The 25,162-nt window shown below is 41.0% G+C and overlaps 1 protein-coding gene across 1 annotated transcript; it reads left to right on the forward strand.

Annotated features, from left to right (window-relative positions):
• Positions 1–1,687: 1,687 nt before the first annotated feature.
• On the forward strand, positions 1,688–18,938 carry LOC135467612 (DNA topoisomerase 3-beta-1-like). The gene is made up of 17 exons (XM_064745388.1): positions 1,688–2,040; positions 2,900–2,977; positions 3,308–3,421; positions 4,054–4,221; positions 5,771–5,905; positions 6,431–6,543; positions 7,311–7,402; positions 7,802–7,910; positions 8,418–8,501; positions 9,000–9,120; positions 9,611–9,793; positions 10,004–10,213; positions 10,746–10,963; positions 11,671–11,851; positions 12,401–12,600; positions 13,546–13,651; positions 17,396–18,938. The coding sequence occupies exons 1-17, from the start codon at positions 1,807–1,809 to the stop codon at positions 17,600–17,602; spliced, it is 2,553 nt and encodes an 850-aa protein (XP_064601458.1). The 5' UTR covers positions 1,688–1,806; the 3' UTR covers positions 17,603–18,938.
• Positions 18,939–25,162: the final 6,224 nt, after the last annotated feature.

The following is a 25,162-nucleotide window of genomic DNA, read 5'->3' on the forward strand; positions in this document are numbered from 1 at the left end:
GTAGAGAGGTCGGTTGTAGAAAATTTACGTAGCGTGTGCACATGTATATAATATAGGGCCTATCGATTCCGTAACGACGTTATGGCTGCAGCATAGGCCCCGGGGTGATGAAGTGATCTTAGACTTAATTCAAAATTTCAAATGACTTTAAAATTGTTATTTCTTAAGCTACAAGGGCAAAATATTGCTTGATAACCTAAATTCTGGGTAAATTATTGTAAAACAAATTTCAGCTAAAATTAGGAAAAGGAACATACCAAGATTATTGATTAAAATTTTGACTTAAGTGTAAGATCGCTTCGTGATCCTGGGGCCAGAGGTAGCGAAGTTTTACAAAGTTTACGTAGCATTACGTGAGCGTTACGTGGGCATTGTAACATTACTGAACCATGCGTCCTTGCAGCATATGTCATGCTACCTGATTGAAAAGGTATGCAGGCACAGCTTGTGTTTGTGTCTGTAAGCCTGAACCAGCCGGTACCGGTCAGTATAGCCCGTGTAGCCAACATTTAGGCTATCTATTTGATCTAATATTTGTTTTTCCGCTTGTTTAACCGTGAAAGACTTTCACAAAATTTCGCACCCATTTCGGATGTTGCCGGGTGTAGCAAAGATATCAGACGTAACGATCGACATGGAGTTAGTTCTGATATCATGTATCGCTGAAGAAATTATATAAATGAGCATGTTGCGGTACCGGTACTATAGCTTTCCCTAACAAGCTACTTTGTCAGATAGCCTATATGGGTCGGGGTAAGTAGGACAGCAGAAATCAACCGCTATTCACAAACGTCCTCCTCGGATCAGCGAGATCTGGCGGATTCGAACTTGCAACTTCATTGATTGGGTGGCGATTGACAGCGTGACGAGAACAGTGGTTTGTAGGTAAACCCTTACTGACTCAGGGAGATTGATGTTGTATCTTTAAATAGCCATTTAAATTTGTTTTTCTTATCATTATCTATTTTCCTTACTATTCCCATATATGGCCTACGACATAACAAAAAAATGGGTCACCATAGTTTAAAGTGATGTTACAGGCCTACCGGTACCGGAGATTTTGTGAAAAGTCGGTATTTGCTAAACAATCAAAATGTCTGTACCAGTATTTTACCAAGAACAGCTCACAATTACTGCATTTCAGTAAATACCACACTCCCATCAGTAGGCCTACTATTAAATATTGTGAGAATGATTGGAAAAAGTTATAGGCTAATATGCGACCATCTTTATAAATTTTGGGAACTTTATTACCTCTTTTGAACGATGACACGTACACTGATATTTTGTTAAAAGGGGCCTTCCGTGGCTCAGTTGGTTAGGTCGCAAGCGCAGCATAATGGCCCAGGAGACTCTCACCAATGCGGTCGCTGTGAGATCAAGTCCAGGTCATGCTGGCTTCCTCTCCTGCCGTACGCGGGAAGGTCTACAGCAACCTCCGGAACTCTACCCGGTTTCCTCCCACCTTAATGCTGGCCGCCGTCATATAAGTGAAATATTCTTGGGTAGGGCGTAAAACACCAATCAAATAAATCAATCAATCAATCAATCAAAAAAAAAGAAGAGAAAAAATAAAAAATCTCCGCTTGCTTAAACTCCTACCAGTGTTTGTTTGAGTAACGCGGGTCTTTCCGAGATAACGCGGGATTAAAGATGGATGCGTCCTTGGGTTGACAAGTGCCGGGTAGAGCTCCATCAAACGTTGCTTCAAACTTGGGTTTGGAACAATAACAAACAACCGAAGTGACATGTGGCTTGTTAGGCTGTGCTAGAACTTTCTACGGCAAAAGGACAGTCAGATTCGTCATGAAGACGGTTCTAATGGTGGCAGAGAAGCCTTCGTTGGCCCAGGCGTTGGCAAAAATTTTGTCTAATGGAAACCAAATTTCTCGGAAAGGCTCGAATGGAGCTTGCTCTGTTCATGAATATAACGGCAAGTTCCAAGGAGAGACTGTCAGGTTTAAAATGACTTCAGTCTGTGGTCATATCATGGGCCTGGACTTCGTGGGGAAGTACAACAACTGGGATCGAGTTGACCCGGTAAGAAGCACAGAATGTCCAAATTTCGTGATCACATATCTTGTGGTGTTAAATACACGTTTTTAGAAATTAGTTTTCAGAAGTAATAAGAGAGGATAAAATTGGCCTAACCGCTAAAGCTGAGGCTGCTGTTCATTGTTTGTCTAAAGTTTAAAATACTTCAGCTAGGACATCACAACTGTCATATTTGAAGGCTAGGCACATTCTGATCACCTTTTCAGAAAGAATTTCTTTTATATGGTAAAATGGGATTCAGGCTAGTCTCACCTAGGTTAAACTCGTTTTCACCTCCAGTACTCTAGCCACGTGAACAAAGAGTGTGTTGATTGGCTCAGAGTACCTCTAGCATAACGGCAAAACTATGAATTCTTCAACGTGTATGACTGTAAGGGATCAGCTTTCCTGCTACTAGCTATGAATATTACTGCGGATGGTTGTGCTTGTTTGCCGAGCTCTGCCTGTTTTCCACTCACCATAATGCTGGCCGTTTTGATTCATATAAATAAATAGATAAATAAAGGAATAATTGCCTTTAGCTCAGTTGGGAGGGGAACCCTGTAGAGCTGCTGTGGCTAGGTCTCATGACATAGGCAGTGTATGGTAGTGTGGCTTTCTTAAGCTTAAAAATTACTTGTATGATGGTGTTAACTTTAAATGGGTACAAACAAGTCAGAGGCACTTTTCATTGTGCTCATTTTAATTTAAATATAAAGTTTGAAACTTCCAATACATGTTTTGCTTTATATAAAACCTACATATATATATATTTTTTTGTTTGATTAGTTACTAAAATATATTTTTACATTGTACTTAATCTTAAGCTTTACACACCATGACGTCTGATGTTTGTATGTTTCAGGCTGAGCTGTTCTCCGCACCAACTCAGAAGAAAGAGGCCACTCCAAATCTTCATATGCCCAATTTCCTTCAGAAAGAGGTTTGAAGTTTCTTTTACTAATTTGGCAAAATTGCTTTTCTCTCATAAGTATTAATTACCAGATTTAATGTACATCATTGAAACTCACCATGAGTATTTGAATGAATGATTGATTTATTGATATTTTTATTTATAGCGAGTTAATGACAAAATGTTAACAGATGTAATCTCATTCAACAATAACTAATCTGCCTCGAGGTCTTCTCTTTCATTCATCCACTGACTCAACCTTTCAAATTTGTTTAAATTATTTTACTTCTGCACCAGATGTTGACAGGATTCTTTGTAGAAATTCGCTGTTAAGTTAATTTGTTGTCTTCACTGTTTCAGGCTCGAGGAGCTGATTACTTGGTGCTGTGGTTGGATTGTGATAAGGAAGGAGAAAACATCTGTTTTGAAGTGATTGATTGTGTCATGCCTTCTATGAACAGGAATAATGGACAGGTATAAGAAGATTATGTAAGAATTCTTAAGTTAAGAGTATCAATTTTTTTATTAATATTATTTTTGTGATTTATTTATTTATTCAGTTGGTGTTTTATGCTGTACTCTCAAACATTTTGCTGATTTGTAGATGGCCACATTATCAGACCAGGAGAACCCAGTACCAACCACAAGCTTCTGGAATATTTTCTCATCTACATAACTATTATTGTATTATATTAGTTGTTCAAACCTTTACAGGCTATGTTTCTCTGGACAGTTGTAATATGACACCTTACAAAATTCATAATCTAATTTCTCCCAGTTTCACATGTTCTTACAGATACATGTATCACGCTTAATTCTTTACATCCTGTCTGATTGTCTGAAATGCAGGCAGTGGTTTCTTTATTCATGTTGTAAAACAAATTAAACAATAGGACTGACCTTGGCAGTTTTCTGAGATACAACATAAATGCACAAATACTAGGGCCAGTTTCACAGAGATATCATACATGTAGGATATCACAATTATAGGACAATGGTACGGCCATAGTAACTTACAATATATCACACGACAAATGTACCAAAAATAAATGTCGTACACCTCTGTTAAAGTGGCCCCTGAATAACTGTGTGGGTGTGATTTGTAGGCAATTTTTCGGGCCAAATTCAGTGCCATAACAGAGACAGATGTCAAGCGAGCCATGTCAACCCTAATCTCTCCTAACAAAAATGAAGCCATGTCAGTGGATGCTCGACAGGAGCTTGACCTCAGGATTGGATGTGCCTTTACCAGATATCAAACAAAGTTTTTTCAGGTAATTCTTTTTTATAAACATTTTATGTGGCCTTTTAGGCTGATTGTGAAGCAAAATTCAGTCTCTAGATTGATGAAGCCTGTCCAGTTAGCCAGATGGTGATACCCGAGAGAATAAAGTTTTAGTTAAAATGTTCATCTTGTGCTCAAATAATGGACACGTCCTGCGTATGTATATTGATTTACACTAACATGTATCACCCCAAAAAATTAAATATTGTTATGGCTGTTGCTATTCTATTGGTAACTGGATGCTGTGCTAATCATCATTAAATTTGGCAGAACACCTTGTCTTTGTCAGGCTTGATGCAACAGTATGTTATTCATGTCAGTCATGAATTACTGTAAGCTGTGATTAGTATCATATGTGATACTTATGATCACCACCCCAGAAACCATTCATGTCAGTCATGAATTACTGTAAGCAGTGATTGGTATCACATGTGATACTTGTGATCACCTCCACAGAAACCATTCATGTCAGTCATGAATTACTGTAAGCTGTGATTAGTATCATATGTGATACTTGTGATCACCACCCCAGAAACCATTCATGTCAGTCATGAATTACTGTAAGCAGTGATTGGTATCACATGTGATACTTGTGATCACCTCCACAGAAACCATTCGTGTCAGTCATGAATTACTGTAAGCGGTGATTGGTATCACATGTGATACTTGTGATCACCTCCACAGAAACCATTTGTGTCAGTCATGAATTACTGTAAGTGGTGATTGGTATCACATGTGATACTTGTGATCACCTCCACAGAAACCATTCGTGTCAGTCATGAATTACTGTAAGTGGTGATTGGTATCATATGTGATACTTGTGATCACCCCCACAGAAACCATTCGTGTCAGTCATGAATTACTGTAAGCAGTGATTGGTATCACATGTGATACTTGTGATCACCTCCACAGAAACCATTTGTGTCAGTCATGAATTACTGTAAGTTGTGATTGGTATCACATGTGATACTTGTGATCACCTCCACAGAAACCATTCGTGTCAGTCATGAATTACTGTAAGCAGTGATTGGTATCATATGTGATACTTGTGATCACCTCCACAGAAACCATTTGTGTCAGTCATGAATTACTGTAAGCGGTGATTAGTATCATATGTGATACTTGTGATCACCACACCGGAAACCATTCGTGTCAGTCATGAATTACTGTAAGTGGTGATTGGTATCACATGTGATACTTGTGATCACCTCCACAGAAACCATTCGTGTCAGTCATGAATTACTGTAAGTGGTGATTGGTATCACATGTGATACTTGTGATCACCTCCACAGAAACCATTCATGTCAGTCATGAATTACTGTAAGTGGTGATTGGTATCACATGTGATACTTGTGATCACCTCCACAGAAACCATTCGTGTCAGTCATGAATTACTGTAAGCGGTGATTGGTATCATATGTGATACTTGTAATCACCTCCCCAGAAACCATTCAATACTTTAAATGTGTCAGGCTTTAATCAATGAAATTTGTGTTTTGGAAAGCATTGCTGATGTGTTATTTTGGTTGTGTTATCAGGGTAAGTATGGGGATCTGGACAGCACACTGATTTCTTACGGCCCATGTCAAACCCCCACCCTGGGTTTCTGTGTGGAGAGGCATGACAAGATCCAGTCCTTCAAACCTGAGGCCTACTGGGTTATACAAGTTCAGGTCAGTAGATTGACATCTCATCTGTCCCTGCTTATAAAGTAACTGAGCTTTAATACTTACATGTACATTGTACTAGGGTAAATTCCTTGCTGCTGCAATCGGGATTGAGCATATTCAGAGCAGCATATGTATTAATTTATACTGGTTTCTACAAGGTACAATATTCTTTTGAACTGAATCAGAAGTGTACTCCCATACCATATTGGCTCAGAGACGAAGAGTATAGATTTTGGTTTCAGTTGATTACTTTAAATTGAAAAATTATTGAGTATGACACAACAATAATCAAATAAATCAATATTTGCTGTAAAAGGTTGCTATAGACATTTTGTTATAAGGAAACATTGCCCAGGTTTTGCATATATTTAGCACTACATTCTCATTTTTAGTTGGTCAAATTAGAGTATTGATAATGATTTATTTGTCTGAACAGCTGGTATTGAACTCTCTAAAAGTAAAAGTATCATGTAACTACATGTAACGGTCTACTTTCCTTCAACTGCCACATGTTGTCTGTACTGCCAGATCTCCCACCCCAGTGGTAAGGCCCTGATGCTTGACTGGGAACGTGTCAGAGTCTTTGATAAGGAAGTAGCTCAGTTGTTTGTTAACCTTATCAAAGCCAATGAGAGTGCTAGGTAAGACTGTTTCATTTTTACGTTAACTTTCTTATCTTAGTTTGTGGTTTTCTTGTGCACTAGACATTCCTGTGCTGAAAGCCTCACGATGCACTCTGTTAATGCTGAATTTATTTATATATTTATTTGATTGGTGTTTTACGCCATACTCAAGAATATTTCACTTATACGACGGCGGCCAGCATTATGGTGGGAGGAAACCGGGCAGAGCCCGGGGGAAACCCACAACCATCCGCAGGTTGATGCCAGACCTTCCCACGTAAAGCCGGAGAGGAAGCCAGCTGGACTTGAACTCACAGCGACCGCATTGGTGCGATGTTAATGTTGGATACATGGATTGCTGTCTATAGAACTCACATGTCCAGCCCATACTAACTTCAGTAGTTTTATGGGTGGGAGAATTTAGAGCACCAGGGGTATACCGCCAACCTATGGCAAATTACATGTATGTGGTACATTGTGCAAATTTGTTCACCATGTTGGTGGATGGGAAGTGATTATCAACAGGTGTGGTAACTTTGCATGAACGGCCAAGTGGGCAGCTACAACACTTAATGTCACTTAGGTCCCGGTGAGAGTTGTTTTTTGTTTTTGAGGGGATGAAATGTTGCACAGTTGTTTATGCTGAAGTCAGATGCTGGTGGATGATGTCGAAGCAGAGGAAATCCACCAAACATGGAGGGAATACAACATCTGTCATATCATACAACAGCAACATTTGGAAAATAGATATTAACAATGTTGAGTTTTACTCCTGTGTTGTTAAGGGTGATGAACATCCTACAGAAGGAGAAGACTAAGCCTCGGCCACTGGCCCTGAACACAGTGGAGATGTTACGAGTGGGCAGTTCTGGACTTGGTCAGTGGACTAAAAAACTGTGTTACTTAACCATTTCTACACATTGCAAACTTTAGCAATGTACATGTAGTTAGTATAATCATTCTAAATGAGTTTTGAACCATGGGAAATGAACTAACTTTGTGTAATGTTTGTGTCTGTGTGGTTAAAATATACATGTACTTAAAAAAGATTTTTATATTGTTATTGAATCAAATATCCGTATTCTATTACATTGTTTTTAAAAATTATTAATGCTGAGATCCATAATTATTGACATTACTTTCTCTGACACATGAGGTATTCATCGTGTAGGTATCCTGCTTCAGACTAGTCTAATATAACTACAGACATGTATACGAATGCTGGATGTATCAGAGTGACACTGAGTGAGTGCTGTGTTTTGTTGTCCCCCTGTAGGTATGGGCCCCCAACACACCATGCAGATAGCTGAGAGGCTTTATACCCAGGGTTACATCAGCTACCCCAGGACAGAGACCACCAGCTACCCAGAAAACTTCGACCTCAAGTTAGCCCTAACTTCCTTTCATGTTTGCCACATTTATTTTATATCGGTTTATCTGCTATACATAGAAAGTACCTTGCTTCAGTCAGACTGTGGTCTGGAAACAATTCATCGTGTTAAAGCAGATTTTAATATTTGTCCATTTTATGTAAAAATCTTGCAGGGTGTTTGTCTAAAATTACTTGCTTGGCATTGTTATGGTAACATGTGGACGATGTATGGTATTTGAGGTCACAAGAGTCACCTGCCTGGCTTAGCAGTACGTTCCATGATTACACAAGATGTAATTTGTACTAATTGTGTTCATATACATGGAATACAAAGTACATTTGATAAAGGTGTACCATCACACTGCTCAGGAAAATAGGAGAATCACGGCCATCTGAATTGTTTTAAATATTGAACGGAAATGTGGTATGGTTAGTATTACCAAAGCATGAATTATTTCAGGTTTTTGGTCAATGTTTGTTATGATGCTACTGTATTGAAAACAGTTGTTTACAATTTCAGAGGGACATTAAAACAACAGGCATCAAGTCGTGTGTGGGGAGAAGAGGTCAGAGAACTGCTAAGCCAAGGCATCCAGAAACCAAAGTGAGTCTGGGCAAAGTATGAGTTTTTTCAACATTTGTCAACATGTACTTGCAGTTGTTTACACACCAGTGTATAGGTCATTATAATGTGAAGGCTTTTTAAACTTTTCATCACTTTACTTCCATGTGAGGAATAGGTAGAAAAAAGTCGTACTGTATCATGTGACCTGTCAAAAATGTGAGACAACTATTATTGATTGCATTTCCTATAACATGGGTGTCTTCAAAAAGTTATTTTGAGTAGATGAACGATGGAGAAAACTTGAGAAGCTGAATGTTGGTGTACATGAGAAGTTTCTAAAGGATAGAAAGATGGTGACTGAGTGTGGTGTCGTGTCTGATGTCTTTGGCTTGATACTTCACAAAAGGACACCTTATATGTACACCCACCTAATGACTCCTGGCCGTCATGTGACTGAAAAGTTGCTAAGTACATGTACATCATAAAACCCTGAGCATTCAGTTATTCATTCTTATTGTTTTGTCTTGGGTAACTAAGGAAAGGTCATGATGCTGGAGACCATCCTCCTATCACCCCAATGAGAGCAGCCACAGAGGATGACCTAGGGCATGATGGCTGGAGACTGTATGATTACATTACAAGGCATTTTATCGGCACAGTAAGTCAGTCATTATCTATAGTAAATATTACGTAACATTACAGTACCTCTGTGATGGTAAATTATTACCACAGACAACAACAAAATGAGAAGTGTTAGAGAAAGCTCCCTACTCAGTATTAGAAGCACCATCATCAGTGTGGGTAACATGCTGTTGCTCAGGTACATAGTACTGTAGGGTGGAACACCAAATGATTGCACATGTGTTTATAAGTTACAATCTCTTTATACTTACAGATTTGAAATTAGATGAACATCTAAGTATATGGTGTTCATATGTGATTAGTCCGAGTGAACATTTCTTGGGTAGCTAATCAACAGTAAATAGAAACAAATAAATAAATATGGGATTAAATCTGTTATTTTCTCATAGTCATGCAATGTAATGGTTTTTTGATTCATCAAGGCTTCATTACAAATCTTAATAATTTTATAAAATCACTGTTGTATACATATGTACATGTACAATGATAGCTACTTGTGTTTACAGCTGTCCCCAGACTGTCGTTACATGCAGACAAAGATCACATTTGAGATAGGTAAAGAGAAATTTAGCCTCTCAGGTAACCGCCTTCTAGACCCTGGGTTCACATCCGTCATGCCGTGGCAGGCCCTGACCAGTGATGAGGAACTACCCACCTTTGAAAGGGGACAATTACTCGGCATCAGTGAGGTAACCAGAGTGTGCCAATCATTTCAGTAGATCTGCCTTCCCTTTTTGATATCTATTTATTTTGTTATGTCTTTAATTGGTGTTTCACCTTATTTAAGCTGTTGGGGACTAAATTGATTGTAGCTAGTTACTGTGTATGTGTATAGGTTTTCATTTTTTGTTTTCAAGGTAGCCATATTCAGTAGTTTTGAACTTTGTTCCTTTTTACAGGTGAAGATGGTGGAGCGTCAGACATGCCCACCTGACTACCTGACAGAGAGTGAGTTGATTACACTGATGGAGAAGCATGGGATAGGTACAGATGCTAGCATACCTGTCCACATCAACAATATCTGTGAGAGGAACTATGTCAACATCATTGCCGGGCGTAAACTCAAGCCTACCACACTGGGCATTGTCCTGGTTCATGGCTATCAGAAGGTAAAACCTTTCTTACACCTCAGTCTGATAAAGCTTTAAAGTTATCAGTGTTAAAAAGCCATATCTGTTCAAAATGGTTTGCATACACCTTTAAAAGGTAGAACCACATTAGCTGTGTACCCTTCTGCAATCTTCATGTGACAGAAGTTGGCAGTTCAGTATAAGGAAACCTCTATTTGCTAGTCTTCAAAGATTTTGTCTTTGAAAACAGTTTATTGTGATTTTTTTCTAATTTTGTCATGATAAACCTGCTTGCATGTCACAAGTTACACCTGTACATATGTTATGTGCTTTAAATGGCAGCCCATTTACGTATGTGGCATGTTATACATGTACCTGTTTTCTGATACATGGTGTGTCATCCCTGTCAGATTGAATGACTCAGATTTGGTTCGGTCCACCACCAGATCAACCGTGATAACTTATACCTGTATTTGTGTGTCTTTCTGTCAGATTGACTCAGATTTGGTTCGGTCCACCATGAGTTCAGCCATGGTAACTTATACCTGTGTTTGTGTGTCTTTCCTGTCAGATTGACTCAGATTTGGTTCTGTCCACCATGAGGTCAGCTGTGGAGCAGCAGCTGAATCTCATTGCCATGGGCAAAGCAAACTTTCATGCTGTACTCCAACATGCCGTGGACATTTTCACCAGGAAGTTCAAGTATTTTGTGGAGAACATTATGGCGATGGATGAGTTGTTTGAGGTGTCGTTCTCGCCACTGGCTGACAGCGGCAAGCCACTCTCAAGGTATGTATCGGCTTCTTAGTGATCTCATCTACACATCTCCATTTGGACTACTTAAGTATCTGTAACGTACTAGTGGGACTCCGTGGCCTAGATGCCATGGTGGTTCACTCCATCTTCTTCCATGTGTAAAACTAACCTTTGTGGCATTGTGAAATATTCTGCGGTCAACTCAATCATTAGGATCAGTATATTTTTAAAAGAAAGGAAATAACATTCTGAGTTTGTTCTTATCAAGAAGCTTTCTGTTCAGCAGATGTCCCCCACAACAGGGTGTCTGGGATCAGCTAATTCAACCCATAATGTCATAGTACGATAGTCAGTTTGTGGAACAAGCAGGTTTAGAGTGTGTGTGGGAGACCTCTATGGCTCAGTTGGTTAGCGCGCTAGCGCAGCGTAATGACCCAGGAGCCTCTCACCAATGCAGTCACTGTGTGTTCAAGTCTATCTCATGCTGGCTTCCTCTCCTGGCCATATGTGGAAAGGTTTGCCAGCAACCTGCGGATGATCATGGGTTTCCCCCGGGCTGTGCCCAGTTTCCTCCCACCATAATGTTGGGTGCCGTGGTGTAAGTGAAATATTCTTGAGTACGTCATAAAAAACCAGTCAAATAAATAAATAGAGTGTGTATGTTGTTCAAATCTTGCAAAGGTGTAAAGTGAAAGTTTTGATTAGTTAGTAACCTGAGCTCCTGACCTTTGACCTGACAGGTGTGGCAAGTGTCGACGTTACATGAAGTTTGTCCAGGCTAAGCCATGTCGCTTACACTGCTCCTCATGTGACGAGACATACACCCTGCCCCAGAATGGCAACATCAAACTGTACAAAGAACTCAAGTGTCCCTTAGACGAATTTGAACTGGTGCTGTGGACAACAGGCCTGAAAGGAAAGGTAACTCTCACATAGAATGATGTTTCCAATGTTCTTATTACATGTATTGTACAGTTATGTCAGTCGTTAGTTCATCTAGATAGACTCAGATGTGCTACTTCAAAATTCTGCCATTGTTATTCACTGAGAATTTGCTGTATATTCCAAAACTTGTGGCACTCAGCTCACGTTCAAATGCCACTCCAGTGCCATTTGTGATGAATCTTGGCCCCTGGATTACGAAGCAGTTTCAAATGAGTTAAAAACTCTTATTTGTGATGTAATTTGTGATGTAATAAGGTTAAAATATTGCTTGATAATTAAATTTTTTAGGGAGTTAATGTAAAACAAATATCAGCTAAAATAACGGAAAGGAACATTCCAATTTTGCCTTAAGTCTAAGATTGCTTCATGATCCCAGGTGTTGAAGATTAACTTCTTGATTCACTAGCCGCACCTTCTCGTTAGAAACCCCCCAGTTGACATATTAACTGCAAAAACTGATTGATACCCTACAACTTGCTGTTAACTGCCATTTTGAACCTCATTACGTGTACATTTCTTTCCTAGAGTTACGCTTTGTGTCCCTACTGCTACAATCATCCTCCGTTCAAAGACATGCGTAAGGGGATGGGGTGTAATGAGTGTACTCACCCTACCTGTCAACACAGCGTCTGCCAGAATGGCGTCTCAGAGTGCGTGGAGTGTGACAGGGGTATCCTCGTACTCGACCAGTCATCTGCTCCCAAGTGGCGTATGGCTTGTAATAAGTAAGTTTTTCATTCGGAGTCAGTGTAGCCTGACAAGTTCTTGATATTTATAATAGTAAGCTTATTGAGAGTTTGTTGAGTGCTCTTGTTGAAGTATAAAAGTGTTTCAGTGTTTCAGACATTTTCAAAAGATACATAAAAAAGACGAGTAGCAATACCAAAATGTGCTTGATTGCCTTCATTGATGAAATAAGATGAATTCTTTCAGGCAAATCAGGATGTCGTAGATGTGAGATACTTGGTAATTTACAGAGCCATCTATGGTAATTAAAAAGGTGTTTTAGATTATGAGTTTGTTTAAACATATTGTCATCACAATATGGCTACACTCTTTCCTGAAGTGGCATTAAACAATCATCATTCATTCATACATTTTTTTAGATTATCAGGCTTTTTTCACTATGAAAGGACCACATTAGTGTGTCTGTGGAAACACTGCTGACAAACTGTACATCATCAGAAGCACCTAAGATTATATTATTACATACATATGAGAGTCACAATGATATATATGAGGTGCACACCTAGACACCTGTTAATCAGATGGTGCGAGTCCAAACCCAAACCGGGGGAAGGAGTTTGACAACTCTTCCGGCTCTCACTGTTTATGGGGTGTTGGTGACAATATGTGGTCACCAACACTCTTGTGGCTGTCTGATGTTTGTTGAAGACCACCAGCCTTCCATCATTATAAGGTGCATATCTTTATATCACGCATGGAAAAGTTCACTGGTAATGTGCCAGAGGCTGTTGATTTACATTTAACATCCCAGTTTCCCACACTTCCTTAACTAACCGCCATTGTATAAGAGAAGAAAGTCTTGAGTATGGCATTATAACATCAATCAAAGGAGTGCCGTAAGTGATACATACATGTAGCAAGGTGCAAGCTGGAGTTTCCTCATACAAAACCATGTACATGTATCTTTACTTCCACTCCCACAGGTGTAATGTTGTTGTGAACTTTTTTGAGAATGCCCACAAAGTAGCTGTGTCGGAAGAGAGCTGTGAAGATTGTGGGGCCAGTCTAATGGACGTCGACTTCAACAAGGTAAATAAATTGTAACTCATTCAGGACAATGTCATACCACATTTATAAGGATTTTGGGCTGTTTGAAAATGTGTCACCTTTAGGAATGTCACAGTTTCATAACTTTTGTAGACGGTTTCAGTGGCCCTCCCTAACACGCCCTCACGACGAAGTAATCATTCGTAATTGAAGGCAGTTATAGGCTAAAAATTCAATCCTATCTGTCGTCTATCAATACAATTCTCAAGTTTCTAGGTACTGTAATTCTTTAACCTTTTCGCAAGTTTGCAGGGTGTTTATTGTATGTACATGTAGTCATGTTGTGATATAACAGACAATAATACACTATCAGTTCTCACCTTCAGACTATCACTGAGGTGTTGTATGTACATGTAGTCATGGTGTGATATAACAGACAATAATACACTATCAGTTCTCACCTTCAGACTATCACTGAGGTGTTGTATGTACATGTAGTCATGTTGCGATATAACAGTCAATAATACACTATCAATTCTCACCTTCAGACTATCACTGAGGTGTTGTATGTACATGTAGTCATGTTGCGATATAACAGACAATAATACACTATCAGTTCTCACCTTCAGACTATCACTGAGGTGTTGTATGTACATGTAGTCATGTTGCGATATAACAGACAATAATACACTATCAGTTCTCACCTTCAGACTATCACTGAGGTGTTGTATGTACATGTAGTCATGTTGTGATATAACAGACAATAATACACTATCAGTTCTCACCTTCAGACTATCACTGAGGTGTTGAATGTACATGTAGTCATGGTGTGATATAACAGACAATAATACACTATCAATTCTCACCTTCAGACTATCACTGAGGTGTTGTATGTACATGTAGTCATGGTGTGATATAACAGTCAATAATACACTATCAATTCTCACCTTCAGACCATCACTGAGGTGTTGTATGTACATGTAGTCATGATGTGATATAACAGTCAATAATACACTATCAGTTCTCACCTTCAGACTATCACTGAGGTGTTGTATGTACATGTAGTCATGTTGCGATATAACAGACAATAATACACTATCAGTTCTCACCTTCAGACTATCACTGAGGTGTTGTATGTACATGTAGTCATGTTGCGATATAACAGACAATAATACACTATCAATTCTCACCTTCAGACTATCACTGAGGTGTTGTATGTACATGTAGTCATGTTGTGATATAACAGACAATAATACACTATCAATTCTCACCTTCAGACTATCACTGAGGTGTTGTATGTACATGTAGTCATGTTGCGATATAACAGACAATAATACACTATCAGTTCTCACCTTCAGACTATCACTGAGGTGTTGTATGTACATGTAGTCATGTTGCGATATAACAGACAATAATACACTATCAGTTCTCACCTTCAGACTATCACTGAGGTGTTGTATGTACATGTAGTCATGGTGTGATATAACAGACAATAATACACTATCAGTTCTCACCTTCAGACTATCACTGAGGTGTTGAATGTACATGTAGTCATGGTGTGATATAACAGACAATAATACACTATCAGTTCTCACCTTCAGACTATCACTGAGGTGTTGAATGTACATGTAGTCATGGTGTGATATAACAGTCAATAATACACTATCAGTTCTCACCTTCAGACTATCACTGAGGTGTTGTATGTACATGTAGTCATGGTGTGATATAACAGACAATAATACACTATCAGTTCTCACCTTCAGACTATCACTGAGGTGTTGTATGTACATGTAGTCATGTTGCGATATAACAGACAATAATACACTATCAGTTCTCACCTTCAGACTATCACTGAGGTGTTGTATGTACATGTAGTCATGTTGCGATATAACAGACAATAATACACTATCAATTCTCACCTTCAGACTATCACTGAGGTGTTGTATGTACATGTAGTCATGTTGTGATATAACAGACAATAATACACTATCAATTCTCACCTTCAGACTATCACTGAGGTGTTGTATGTACATGTAGTCATGTTGCGATATAACAGACAATAATACACTATCAGTTCTCACCTTCAGACTATCACTGAGGTGTTGTATGTACATGTAGTCATGTTGCGATATAACAGACAATAATACACTATCAGTTCTCACCTTCAGACTATCACTGAGGTGTTGTATGTACATGTAGTCATGGTGTGATATAACAGACAATAATACACTATCAGTTCTCACCTTCAGACTATCACTGAGGTGTTGAATGTACATGTAGTCATGGTGTGATATAACAGACAATAATACACTATCAGTTCTCACCTTCAGACTATCACTGAGGTGTTGAATGTACATGTAGTCATGGTGTGATATAACAGTCAATAATACACTATCAATTCTCACCTTCAGACTATCACTGAGGTGTTGTATGTACATGTAGTCATGGTGTGATATAACAGACAATAATACACTATCAGTTCTCACCTTCAGACTATCACTGAGGTGTTGTATGTACATGTAGTCATGTTGTGATATAACAGACAATAATACACTATCAATTCTCACCTTCAGACTATCACTGAGGTGTTGTATGTACATGTAGTCATGTTGCGATATAACAGACAATAATACACTATCAGTTCTCACCTTCAGGCTATCACTGAGGTGTTGTATGTACATGTAGTCATGTTGCGATATAACAGACAATAATACACTATCAATTCTCACCTTCAGACTATCACTGAGGTATTGTATGTACATGTAGTCATGTTGCGATATAACAGACAATAATACACTATCAGTTCTCACCTTCAGACTATCACTGAGGTGTTGTATGTACATGTAGTCATGTTGCGATATAACAGACAATAATACACTATCAGTTCTCACCTTCAGACTATCACTGAGGTGTTGTATGTACATGTAGTCATGTTGCGATATAACAGACAATAATACACTATCAGTTCTCACCTTCAGACTATCACTGAGGTGTTGTATGTACATGTAGTCATGGTGTGATATAACAGACAATAATACACTATCAATTCTCACCTTCAGACTATCACTGAGGTGTTGTATGTACATGTAGTCATGGTGTGATATAACAGACAATAATACACTATCAGTTCTCACCTTCAGACTATCACTGAGGTGTTGTATGTACATGTAGTCATGTTGTGATATAACAGACAATAATACACTATCAATTCTCACCTTCAGACTATCACTGAGGTGTTGTATGTACATGTAGTCATGTTGCGATATAACAGACAATAATACACTATCAGTTCTCACCTTCAGGCTATCACTGAGGTGTTGTATGTACATGTAGTCATGTTGCGATATAACAGACAATAATACACTATCAATTCTCACCTTCAGACTATCACTGAGGTATTGTATGTACATGTAGTCATGTTGCGATATAACAGACAATAATACACTATCAGTTCTCACCTTCAGACTATCACTGAGGTGTTGTATGTACATGTAGTCATGGTGCGATATAACAGACAATAATACACTATCAGTTCTCACCTTCAGACTATCACTGAGGTGTTGTATGTACATGTAGTCATGTTGCGATATAACAGACAATAATACACTATCAGTTCTCACCTTCAGACTATCACTGAGGTGTTGTATGTACATGTAGTCATGGTGTGATATAACAGACAATAATACACTATCAGTTCTCACCTTCACACTATCACTGAGGTGTTGTATGTACATGTAGTCATGTTGCGATATAACAGACAATAATACACTCAGTTCTTACCTTCAGACCAAGTCACCTCTAGAAGATGGTGCCACTGAGCACTCAGGATGTGTTTTCTGCGATCCTGTCTTCAAACCACTTGTGGAAAAAAACCACGCCATGACAAGGTTCATCCACCACCGTCCTTCAGGTGGGAGAGGAGGGCGTGGTGGCAAGAGGAGGGGGCGTGGCCGAGGGAGGGGAAGAGGAAGAGGTCGTGGACGGTCGCAGTAATACTCTACCGTATACTTCACTACTTGGTACAGATGCCAGGTGCTTTACTGTCAGTTTTAGGGGGAGAAGTCACTGTTTCATGCCACGAACACAGCAAGAACCTTGAATTGTTTTGACAACCCCATATCCATATATACGTGTGTGTTTATTGTGGAAGGCAGGATGTCTTTGTACGCAGTGGACATGGATGCAAAACCACTGAACAAAATGGCAAACTTTAAATGTACACAGTTGGATGGTTTGTTTTCCATGTGAGAAATCCTTGCCAGATATCAGGATCCATATCAATCTACAAAACGGTTTTCTTACCCAGGCTGGGCTGTAATACCTTGCGCAAAATGAAAAACTACATGTAAAACCAGGCAGTCATTCATTCGAAGATATCAGGCCTGTCCATTCACGTGTTTGTGTTTCACCATATCACTTATGTTCCCTTCCATCAAACACAACGGAAACTCCTGGCAAGAATATTAAATGGCATCCCATTGAATCTCATAATAATAACTCGTACATTTATCTATAAAAATGAAGACTCCTGGATTTTACATTTTCTGTAATTTGAACAAGTACATGTGTAGTACAAGTATCAGATTACAGGTTGAATTTATGGCATTATTAACACTTAAGAATTATAGCTATGAAATTGATTGTGATGAATTTTATAATGATTTGATTGTTAATGGCTTGAGACACACATAACATAGAAATCTATTTTTAGGTGTACATGTATTCATGAATTATACATGTAATTATGAGTCTTTTTGATGATACATGTATATGTACAATACTTCCTAGCTCTCCATTGTACCTTCATATACATAGCTGACATACATAACATGACATATACATAAAATGCTACACATCATGATGTTGTGAAGATTTAACACAGTTGTACCCCAAAGAAACAAAGCCCACAGCAGAGTTTCTATCTTGTGCACTCTGATTGACTCCTGTGATGATGTATTTATAAACACTGTTATCCCTCGTATGTTCAGGACAGATATTAGTAGCTTTGATAGCCAAAAATTACATTTTTTTTTTTCGGAAAAGTAAACACATGAATATGTTGTTCATTAGATTGACTAATGACGCGAGATAGAAAAACTTTGTAGTTTTGTTATAATTGAATGTGTATTGGCTAAAAAGAGCAGACCAGATGTCCCTGAATTTAATATAGGGTAAACACTATTCAGCTGTCATTGGTGGCATATCCCTCATTCTTTGCCTGCATAACTAAATTACATGTAGACATACCAGTAGGTAAAGTTTTATGATGGATTTTAATGAAAATAACAAAACGAAACGACAAAATGCACAAATGATTTACATTTATGTCTGAATTTTAGTAAGTATGTGTATTCAAATACACTGTTCTTCTTATTATGCCAGACAAATACATAGATGTATTATATATTACATGTAGGTGTCTTTGATTTTTTTCCAACCCCAAATGCACTGCCTGGTTTCTGCAGTTAGGATAGAAAAAGAATTGTGGATTAAAATGAAGAATGAAATTTTTTTTTCTAGTTCAGACATATTTATGTATATATATTATATGCACACGCATATACCTTAGCTCAGTAGAATAGGTCGGTGAGGACTGAGTTATAATACATGTTATATATACTGGTATATATAAATGTGGCGTTCCCTGTTTTCATTGTTCTCTGTCACAGTCCTGATCATGGAGGGATGTACTTTTGCTGCTCTGTCACAGTTCTGATCATGGAGGTATGTACTTGTGCTGCTCTGTCACAGTTCTGATCGTGGAACGATGTACTTGTGCTGCTCTGTCACAGTTCTGATCGTGGAGCGATGTACTTGTGCTGCTCTGTCACAGTTCTGGTCGTGGAGCGATGTACTTGTGCTGCTCTGTCACAGTTCTGATCGTGGAGGGATGTACTTGTGCTGCTCAGTCACAGTTCTGGTCGTTGAGCGATGTACTTGTGCTGTTCAGTCACAGTTCTGGTCGTGGAGTGATGTACTTGTGCTGCTCAGTCACAGTTCTGGTCATGGAGCGATGTACTTGTGCTGCTCTGTCGCAGCTCTGGTCATGGAGTGATGTACTTGTGCTGCTCAGTCGCAGTTCTGGTCATGGAGCGATGTACTTGTGCTGCTCTGTCACAGTTCTGGTCATGGAGTGATGTACTTGTGCTGCTCAGTCACAGTTCTGGTCATGGAGCGATGTACTTGTGCTGCTCTGTCACAGTTCTGGTCATGGAGTGATGTACTTGTGCTGCTCAGTCACAGTTCTGGTCATGGAGTGATGTACTTGTGCTGCTCTGTCACAGTTCTGGTCATAGAGTGATGTACTTGTGCTGCTCAGTCACAGTTCTGGTCATGGAGTGATGTACTTGTGCTGCTCAGTCACAGTTCTGATCATGGAGCAATGTACTTGTGCTGCTCTGTCACAGTTCTGGTCATGGAGTGATGTACTTGTGCTGCTCAGTCACAGTTCTGGTCATGGAGTGATGTACTTGTGCTGCTCAGTCACAGTTCTGGTCATGGAGTGATGTACTTGTGCTGCTCAGTGTGTTGGACTGGGTGTACATGTGCTGCTAAGGAGCGATGTACTTGTGCTGCTCTGTCACAGTTCTGATCATGGAGTGATGTACTTGTGCTGCTCTGTCACAGTTCTGGTCATTTAGTGATGTACTTGTGCTGCTCAGTCACAGCTCTGGTCGTGGAGCGATGTACTTGTGCTGCTCTGTCACAGTTCTGATCGTGGAGTGATGTACTTGTGCTGCTCTGTCACAGTTCTGGTCATGGAGTGATGTACTTGTGCTGCTCAGTTACAGTTCTGGTCATGGAGCGATGTACTTGTGCTGCTCAGTCACAGTTCTGATCATGGAGTGATGTACTTGTGCTGCTCTGTCACAGTTCTGGTCATGGAGTGATGTACTTGTGCTGCTCTGTCACAGTTCTGGTCATGGAGTGATGTACTTGTGCTGCTCAGTCACAGTTCTGATCATGGAGTGATGTACTTGTGCTGCTCTGTCACAGTTCTGGTCATGGAGCGATGTACTTGTGCTGCTCAGTCACAGTTCTGGTCATGGAGTGATGTACTTGTGCTGCTCAGTCACAGTTCTGATCATGGAGTGATGTACTTGTGCTGCTCTGTCACAGTTTTGATCGTGGAGGGATGTACTTGTGCTGCTCAGTCACAGTTCTGGTCGTTGAGCGATGTACTTGTGCTGTTCAGTCACAGTTCTGGTCGTGGAGTGATGTACTTGTGCTGCTCAGTCACAGTTCTGGTCATGGAGCGATGTACTTGTGCTGCTCTGTCGCAGCTCTGGTCATGGAGTGATGTACTTGTGCTGCTCAGTCGCAGTTCTGGTCATGGAGCGATGTACTTGTGCTGCTCTGTCACAGTTCTGGTCATGGAGTGATGTACTTGTGCTGCTCAGTCACAGTTCTGGTCATGGAGCGATGTACTTGTGCTGCTCTGTCACAGTTCTGGTCATGGAGTGATGTACTTGTGCTGCTCAGTCACAGTTCTGGTCATGGAGTGATGTACTTGTGCTGATCTGTCACAGTTCTGGTCATAGAGTGATGTACTTGTGCTGCTCAGTCACAGTTCTGGTCATGGAGTGATGTACTTGTGCTGCTCAGTCACAGTTCTGATCATGGAGCGATGTACTTGTGCTGCTCTGTCACAGTTCTGGTCATGGAGTGATGTACTTGTGCTGCTCAGTCACAGTTCTGGTCATGGAGTGATGTACTTGTGCTGCTCAGTCACAGTTCTGGTCATGGAGTGATGTACTTGTGCTGCTCAGTGTGTTGGACTGGGTGTACATGTGCTGCTAAGGAGCGATGTACTTGTGCTGCTCTGTCACAGTTCTGATCATGGAGTGATGTACTTGTGCTGCTCAGTCACAGTTCTGGTCATTTAGTGATGTACTTGTGCTGCTCAGTCACAGCTCTGGTCGTGGAGCGATGTACTTGTGCTGCTCTGTCACAGTTCTGATCGTGGAGTGATGTACTTGTGCTGCTCTGTCACAGTTCTGGTCATGGAGTGATGTACTTGTGCTGCTCAGTTACAGTTCTGGTCATGGAGCGATGTACTTGTGCTGCTCAGTCACAGTTCTGATCATGGAGTGATGTACTTGTGCTGCTCTGTCACAGTTCTGGTCATGGAGTGATGTACTTGTGCTGCTCTGTCACAGTTCTGGTCATGGAGTGATGTACTTGTGCTGCTCAGTCACAGTTCTGATCATGGAGTGATGTACTTGTGCTGCTCTGTCACAGTTCTGGTCATGGAGCGATGTACTTGTGCTGCTCAGTCACAGTTCTGGTCATGGAGTGATGTACTTGTGCTGCTCAGTCACAGTTCTGATCATGGAGTGATGTACTTGTGCTGCTCTGTCACAGTTCTGATCGTGGAACGATGTACTTGTGCTGCTCTGTCACAGTTCTGATCGTGGAGCGATGTACTTGTGCTGCTCTGTCACAGTTCTGGTCGTGGAGCGATGTACTTGTGCTGCTCTGTCACAGTTCTGATCGTGGAGGGATGTACTTGTGCTGCTCAGTCACAGTTCTGGTCGTTGAGCGATGTACTTGTGCTGTTCAGTCACAGTTCTGGTCGTGGAGTGATGTACTTGTGCTGCTCAGTCACAGTTCTGGTCATGGAGCGATGTACTTGTGCTGCTCTGTCGCAGCTCTGGTCATGGAGTGATGTACTTGTGCTGCTCAGTCGCAGTTCTGGTCATGGAGCGATGTACTTGTGCTGCTCTGTCACAGTTCTGGTCATGGAGTGATGTACTTGTGCTGCTCAGTCACAGTTCTGGTCATGGAGCGATGTACTTGTGCTGCTCTGTCACAGTTCTGGTCATGGAGTGATGTACTTGTGCTGCTCAGTCACAGTTCTGGTCATGGAGTGATGTACTTGTGCTGCTCTGTCACAGTTCTGGTCATAGAGTGATGTACTTGTGCTGCTCAGTCACAGTTCTGATCATGGAGTGATGTACTTGTGCTGCTCAGTCACAGTTCTGATCATGGAGCAATGTACTTGTGCTGCTCTGTCACAGTTCTGGTCATGGAGTGATGTACTTGTGCTGCTCAGTCACAGTTCTGGTCATGGAGTGATGTACTTGTGCTGCTCAGTCACAGTTCTGGTCATGGAGTGATGTACTTGTGCTGCTCAGTGTGTTGGACTGGGTGTACATGTGCTGCTAAGGAGCGATGTACTTGTGCTGCTCTGTCACAGTTCTGATCATGGAGTGATGTACTTGTGCTGCTCTGTCACAGTTCTGGTCATTTAGTGATGTACTTGTGCTGCTCAGTCACAGCTCTGGTCGTGGAGCGATGTACTTGTGCTGCTCTGTCACAGTTCTGATCGTGGAGTGATGTACTTGTGCTGCTCTGTCACAGTTCTGGTCATGGAGTGATGTACTTGTGCTGCTCAGTTACAGTTCTGGTCATGGAGCGATGTACTTGTGCTGCTCAGTCACAGTTCTGATCATGGAGTGATGTACTTGTGCTGCTCTGTCACAGTTCTGGTCATGGAGTGATGTACTTGTGCTGCTCTGTCACAGTTCTGGTCATGGAGTGATGTACTTGTGCTGCTCAGTCACAGTTCTGATCATGGAGTGATGTACTTGTGCTGCTCTGTCACAGTTCTGGTCATGGAGCGATGTACTTGTGCTGCTCAGTCACAGTTCTGGTCATGGAGTGATGTACTTGTGCTGCTCAGTCACAGTTCTGATCATGGAGTGATGTACTTGTGCTGCTCTGTCACAGTTTTGATCGTGGAGGGATGTACTTGTGCTGCTCAGTCACAGTTCTGGTCGTTGAGCGATGTACTTGTGCTGTTCAGTCACAGTTCTGGTCGTGGAGTGATGTACTTGTGCTGCTCAGTCACAGTTCTGGTCATGGAGCGATGTACTTGTGCTGCTCTGTCGCAGCTCTGGTCATGGAGTGATGTACTTGTGCTGCTCAGTCGCAGTTCTGGTCATGGAGCGATGTACTTGTGCTGCTCTGTCACAGTTCTGGTCATGGAGTGATGTACTTGTGCTGCTCAGTCACAGTTCTGGTCATGGAGCGATGTACTTGTGCTGCTCTGTCACAGTTCTGGTCATGGAGCGATGTACTTGTGCTGCTCTGTCGCAGCTCTGGTCATGGAGTGATGTACTTGTGCTGCTCAGTCGCAGTTCTGGTCATGGAGCGATGTACTTGTGCTGCTCTGTCACAGTTCTGGTCATGGAGTGATGTACTTGTGCTGCTCAGTCACAGTTCTGGTCATGGAGCGATGTACTTGTGCTGCTCTGTCACAGTTCTGGTCATGGAGTGATGTACTTGTGCTGCTCAGTCACAGTTCTGGTCATGGAGTGATGTACTTGTGCTGATCTGTCACAGTTCTGGTCATAGAGTGATGTACTTGTGCTGCTCAGTCACAGTTCTGGTCATGGAGTGATGTACTTGTGCTGCTCAGTCACAGTTCTGATCATGGAGCGATGTACTTGTGCTGCTCTGTCACAGTTCTGGTCATGGAGTGATGTACTTGTGCTGCTCAGTCACAGTTCTGGTCATGGAGTGATGTACTTGTGCTGCTCAGTCACAGTTCTGGTCATGGAGTGATGTACTTGTGCTGCTCAGTGTGTTGGACTGGGTGTACATGTGCTGCTAAGGAGCGATGTACTTGTGCTGCTCTGTCACAGTTCTGATCATGGAGTGATGTACTTGTGCTGCTCAGTCACAGTTCTGGTCATTTAGTGATGTACTTGTGCTGCTCAGTCACAGCTCTGGTCGTGGAGCGATGTACTTGTGCTGCTCTGTCACAGTTCTGATCGTGGAGTGATGTACTTGTGCTGCTCTGTCACAGTTCTGGTCATGGAGTGATGTACTTGTGCTGCTCAGTTACAGTTCTGGTCATGGAGCGATGTACTTGTGCTGCTCAGTCACAGTTCTGATCATGGAGTGATGTACTTGTGCTGCTCTGTCACAGTTCTGGTCATGGAGTGATGTACTTGTGCTGCTCTGTCACAGTTCTGGTCATGGAGTGATGTACTTGTGCTGCTCAGTCACAGTTCTGATCATGGAGTGATGTACTTGTGCTGCTCTGTCACAGTTCTGGTCATGGAGCGATGTACTTGTGCTGCTCAGTCACAGTTCTGGTCATGGAGTGATGTACTTGTGCTGCTCAGTCACAGTTCTGATCATGGAGTGATGTACTTGTGCTGCTCTGTCACAGTTCTGGTCATGGAGTGATGTACTGCTCAGTCACAGTTCTGGTCATGGAGTGATGTACTTGTGCTGCTCAGTCACAGTTCTGGTCATGGAGTGATGTACTTGTGCTGCTCAGTCACAGTTCTGATCGTGGAGCAGTGTACTTGTGCTGCTCTGTCACAGTTCTGGTCATGGAGCGATGTACTTGTGCTGCTCAGTCACAGTTCTGATCATGGAGTGATGTACTTGTGCTGCTCTGTCACAGTTATGATCATGGAGCGATGTACTTGTGCTGCTCAGTCACAGTTCTGATCGTGGAGCAGTGTACTTGTGCTGCTGTCACAGTTCTGATCATGGAGCATTGTACTTGTGCTGCTCTGTCACAGTTCTGATCAT

The sequence above is a fragment of the Liolophura sinensis genome, chromosome 6, assembly GCF_032854445.1.
Source record: "Liolophura sinensis isolate JHLJ2023 chromosome 6, CUHK_Ljap_v2, whole genome shotgun sequence".
Lineage (NCBI taxonomy): Eukaryota > Metazoa > Mollusca > Polyplacophora > Chitonida > Chitonidae > Liolophura > Liolophura sinensis.